We start from the raw sequence: 5,508 nt of genomic DNA, 5'->3' as shown, positions 1-5,508 counted from the left end.
AAATAATTCAAATGATATTTAATCGAAGTTGATGGATCTAAGAAGATATTTTCAAATGTTACGAAACAAAATTGATATATTGACAAAGTTAGTGGATCAAAAAAAATATTGCCTCTTAAATTTTAACAATAATGTAGAGTATAGATTTTATTTTGAATTTTCAGGTATTACTCAATCGGATAACCAAAAAACGAAAGAATACAAAATTTGTATTATTACCATCTGGTGCCTATTAACCTAATTTCAAATAAATACTACTTCCTCTGTCTCAATAAACATGAAACATTTGATTTTCAGCACGTGATCATGTAGTGTTATTTTTGTGAGTTACCAAAATCAACATCAGTTACTCAAAATGTGAATTTTAGATACCAAAAACGATACTATAAAAAAATATCAAATATTTTTGTACAAAAGTAAAAAATCAGGTACCATTTTTTAAATTTACTCTCGAGGATAAAGAGAACCACGTTCTTTCGTATAGTGATGGTCTAGGCTTATCAAGTGGTCGGACTGGCTCAGCCTAGGTCTAGTACGGGCAGACCTAGGGCCAGCCCTACAGTGGGTTAGGGCTGACTTATCCATTGAAACGAGCTCAATTTGAAGCATTTTAAAACTCGGCCCAAATCAGTCTAGATAAGGCCCACTACAATTTACAAAGGATGGGGAGGGTGCAAGCACCAGAGCTCGTCTTTAATAAATCCTAGATTTGCTGAAAGAAAATGGAGTTTCAAAGAGTAAAAAAAGGAGGGAGATATAATTTTAAAAAAAGTTATTGTAAGAAGCAATCCCTTTTACACAGCACTACTTGAAACAACATTTCCAAATGAGGAAAGATTTATATGGAACTATACCCCCCACAGTATCATTTTTCTTCATAACAGACAATAAAATTGGAAGAGTATCGTCTCACAAATTTCATAACAGTTTACACACCCCATTTCATCATAATTTAAACAAATCTTCTTTTCCTATCACTCTTTCACTTGTCTTCAACAAAGCACAAATTTACAGCACCGCACTCGACGTAGTCAAGTCGCCCGGATCCTGTCCAGCCAGTCCACACTCTTCCGACCTTTCTCCAGCTGTACGTCGATACTCCTCCGAGACTTCTCGTGGTATTCAACGCTTCTTCTAGATCTTTCCATTTGGTCGAAAGTGACTTTCAACTTTGACAGCCTCTCATCGTTGTGGAACTTGTATTCGAACGGCTTTAGTTTCTCATGTCGGTCAGTGCTCTGCCTAGGTTTCTCCCTCCGGTCAGTGCTCTTCCTTGGAGCATCGACACAGTCGGTACTCTTCCGGGAATGTTCAGGTCGGTCAATACTCCTCCTCGACGAGTGCCTTTGGGAGAGAGGTTTTTCTACGTAAGATACAAACTTCTTCAGGTGCTTAATATACTCGGGATATAGCTCCAGATCACAGTGGTTGCCCCCTTTGATCCACAACGGTTCGTACTTCTCTTGACATAGTTCATAGAGCTGTTTTCCGTGAGAGCAGTCGACAACATCGTCAGCAGTTCCCTGCATGACACAGAGAAGCATGTCAACCACACCACATACCTCAGAAGAAGCTAGATTCATGTGCTCCGAACTACTACAAGTTTTTGCCAGCATGCATCAAAATTTTAGCAAGAACAATTAAGGGTGTGACTGACAACAAATACTTGAATGAATCTATGCAAATCGTAATCAGTTTTAGGCTTCTTTGACAAAGTTCAGCAGCACATAGTTGGTTCGGATCAAAATTCATATATGGAAATTGTTTTCACACATCGGGTACACACCATTTCCAGCTTATTTTGTGCAGAATCTCATCTACTCCAAAAACCACGAGCAGAAACATGTATAAAGGAAACTGCACAACTGTGTTCACTTACATGTATGACTAGAACAGGGCACTTCACCAAGGTAATTTTGTCGATGTTCTGCAAAAATCAACATATGGTCTTGATTATATTCATACGATTATATCAAAAGCATGACCGAATTAAGAAGATATGTGACCAAGAGACTAACCTTGTAAATGTCAAACCAATATGTGCGCTTCACAGGGTACATAACTCTTAAGCCTGATGAAATAGGACTATGCAAAATAACAGCTTTCAGGCGAGGTAAACGAGCTGCAAGATCTACAGTGGGGCCACTACCAACAGACTGGCCATATAGGATAACATCTTCTTGCTTAACCCCATAGCTCTCTTCAAGACACTTGTATGCAGCTTCAATATCTGCATAAGTGTTATGCTCGCTCGGCTGCAACATAGACGGGACACAAAGTTTAATAGGTGACCTCAGGCGATACTCACTTACTATTACTAGAAACAGAATCATGTAAAAGAAGTAACTGGTTATACCTTCCCAGTTGACTGCCCATAGCCTGAGTAGTCATACCTGCAGACATAATGCACAAAAGATGCTAATGAGAAAAAGCTCCTCCTCAAGTAAGTGGCAAATCCATGATAGCATCAAATTAAAAGGACAGCTTGTGTCTAATTATATTCTAAAGCAAAACCGCCAACAACCAGTCATGAGGAAGTATCAAATATTCACTGATAATTTTAATTTTTTATCATGCAATCTCACTTTTTAGCATTAGCTTGGGAATAGGTGCATTCGAAAGGTCGATCCAGCTTTCAGATCAAACACATTAGTATATCTATCTATGTACCTAAAAACATTACTTCAATTAAATTTGCTATATCGAAATTGAAAAAATATCAATTAATCAAATGAGTTGCTTCACTTGATTCACAGAACCAGATAAAATCTAAGGATCCATGCGTCGTATGATAATTGATAACTACTATAGTCTAACAAATAACAATATGTTAGTAGTCTGAAATCTTTTTAAGGAGATTACACCAACTCACTAGATTGTAATGAAAATGTGATTGACTTCTCAAAAGAAGGTTGTCAGCAAAGTTTCTTCACTGATCTACAAATGAACATCAGACCAAACATGCAGGCCCAAATTGATATTTTTAGCCAACAGACCAAAGCCGATAAGTCACTCTGCCCGGTCAACCAAATAAACTCGTCATCCTCCCTAAGTATATCACTTAAAGGTTACATTGATGATTGATCAATATCCCGTTTTATACCAATACTAGACTTTCCAACTAGAATGGTTTTTATAAAGAAAATTAAATTGATATTCATCATAGTTGTTGGTAGTCGATGGCTGTTCAACTTTACAAAATTGTTCCAATAAGATTTAGTCAAGCCAACCACCACCATTATCAAATCTCTCTATTCCTCCCTCAACTAAATGGCCTATGGCAGCTAGTGGGATAAACATCTAAAACAGTAAATGACTTCAAGTCTTCAACAGCACCAACTGCATAATAAGTTATGAATCACTTCCCAAAATTACCAATAGAGAAAGAAAATCTCCAACCACTTTTCAAGAGTCACATTTAGCACTCACTCCCAAGCTCATCTCAATAGCTAAATAAATTTTTTAAAACAACAAAATATTTTGTTTCCGAAACTGGCCCAGTTTTCCACAGCAAACACAATTTCTAACAAAACAAATATTGCAAAAAGTCACAAAAAAATACATCCCCATCTGATCCAACTAACCTAACAACTCACCCACTCAGAGCACTTGTAATCATCTACTACTATAAAATAACAAATTTCATTTCTATGAATTCTAAAGTAAAAAATTAGCACAAAAGGTAAATAAACAGCAACATTTTCACACCAATAACCTCAGAGAATCAAAATTCACCAAAATCAACACGTAGAAGAGCAATCAAATGAAATTTATCTGCGAAAACACGATGGCACGCATCAATCCCCAACAAAACCCTAACAATTCACCACCGGATAAAAAAGGAAATACTACTAAAAATCAAAAGGCACGAAAGCAGGAAAATTACCCCAAAATATTGACTCTGAGATGAATGCTCAGCTCAATAAAAAGCTCGTACATCTGGCCGATATCAGCCGCGTTACCGTGCGAATAGAGTAGAGTGGAGCTAGCCATGGGGTAGCGCACGTAGACCGCAACGATTTCCGTGCCGCGACGCGTCGGGAGCCTCAATACGTCGACGTTTTCGCGGTGCGGGAAGGGATGCAGCAGCTGCAGCCCCGTGGCCTGGTCGGTCACCAGCTTGTAACTCGGCGGCGTCGGTGGGAAAAACGCCAGCTTTGCTGCCATAGAAGACGTCACCCCTCCCATCCCCTTTTGCAAGTCTAAACCTATTCCCTGTTGTCAGAGCAGTCTGCAACTGTATGACTGAGAGGAGAGGAGAATGAGAGGGAGAATTGAATGGAAAATATAGAAACTGAACGGAACAGTAGAGAGAAGAGAGAGAGAGAGAGAGAGAGAGAGAGAGAGAAAGGGAAAGGTAATTTGGAGTTGGGATTGAAGAGAGTGATTATGATACTGTGACCAGCTGTGATGTTTACTATTCATCAAAGCATGGCCACATATATAATTTTTCTTTGCTTTTTCCTATTTTTTGGAGGGACTTTTTCTTATTTTTTTAATGTTTTTTGAACTTCATATGACCTCATTTTTGGCTTTTTCTTGTTTTATTGCTCTTTTAAAAGTATTCTCAGAGTAAATTACATGGCTACACTACTTTGTGAGAGCAGAGTATAATTTAGTTCTCCAACCGTCCATGATCATCTCTTTTCTTTTTCTTTTTTTTCCAATTACGATAGTCACTTTTTAATTTTGAAAATATCATCTCTCTTCTTAATTAAATATTCAATTACTTTTTTCTCTCTATTTTATTCTACTTAACAATTCTTTCTAAAACTCGTGTCACTCAAGAATGTGGTCATCTTCAGTAGAACGAATGGAGCAGTACTTAATTAAAAAAATTATACTCTGTACTCCTACTACGTGCTACTGCCTCTGGCCCCGAATAAGAGTCATGTTTTATCATCTTTGTACATTTCTGAATAAGAGTCTTATTTCACTTTGTGGGCGTCACATTCCACCAATTTATTCTACCCACATGTTATTATAAAACTAATATATATAAGTGGGGCTCGTATCGCATCAACTTATTCATCTATTTTTCTTTATATTTCTAAAAACTCTTCCGTAACCATATATAACTATTATTCTGAAACGAAGGGAGTACAATTTTATTAGTGGCATAAAATAATACTCTGTCCCGCTACAAGTGAGGCGCTCTAAATCAGATGTATATACGACCATCTTCTATATTATTCTCTCTTACTTTATTTTTTTTCTCTACTATAACTATTTATTATCATCTTCGCAAAGCAACGACAAAAAAAGAAACGCATCACTTGTAGTGGGACAGAGCGAGTAATAGTCTCTCCAATTTAACTTAGTTGGAGCATTTCTATTGAATACTACAAAGATTAAAAAATTATAAACGGAATAAATGAAAGATAAAATAAAATAAAAAAGAATAGAATGTGCTAAGAGATAAGAAGGAATAAAGTAGGAGGGATAAGAAAGAATAAAATATGAGAGATAGAGAGAGAATAAAATAAAGTAACTAAATGTTTTACTTCT

At 36.8% G+C, this 5,508-nt stretch overlaps 1 protein-coding gene across 1 annotated transcript; it reads right to left on the bottom strand.

Moving 5' to 3' along the window:
* Positions 1-808: 808 nt before the first annotated feature.
* Positions 809-4,349, bottom strand: LOC125223196 (uncharacterized). The gene is made up of 5 exons (XM_048126218.2): positions 3,887-4,349; positions 2,357-2,393; positions 2,019-2,255; positions 1,880-1,927; positions 809-1,523 (listed from the first exon to the last, which is right to left on the bottom strand). Exons 1-5 carry the CDS (start codon positions 4,186-4,188, stop codon positions 1,032-1,034), a joined length of 1,116 nt encoding a protein of 371 aa, XP_047982175.2. The 5' UTR covers positions 4,189-4,349; the 3' UTR covers positions 809-1,031.
* Between the last annotated feature and the right edge of the window lie 1,159 nt (positions 4,350-5,508).

This window comes from Salvia hispanica, chromosome 1, assembly GCF_029641045.1.
Source record: "Salvia hispanica isolate PSC_SH4W2 chromosome 1, Shi_PSC_v1, whole genome shotgun sequence".
Classification (NCBI taxonomy): domain Eukaryota; kingdom Viridiplantae; phylum Streptophyta; class Magnoliopsida; order Lamiales; family Lamiaceae; genus Salvia; species Salvia hispanica.
This window is presented reverse-complemented; position numbering and strand designations above follow the sequence as displayed.

What these genes read in the sequence shown, in the direction of transcription:
- LOC125223196 (XM_048126218.2), bottom strand. Translation starts at nt 4,188, where the DNA reads ATGGGAGGGGTGACGTCTTCTATGGCAGCAAAGCTGGCGTTTTTCCCA. An exon ending in CTCAGAGTCAATATTTTGGG is followed by an intron (nt 2,394 to 3,886) that starts GTAATTTTCCTG and finishes TTATGTCTGCAG; the next exon opens with GTATGACTACTCAGGCTATG. An exon ending in ATGGGCAGTCAACTGGGAAG is followed by an intron (nt 2,256 to 2,356) that starts GTATAACCAGTT and finishes TCTATGTTGCAG; the next exon opens with CCGAGCGAGCATAACACTTA.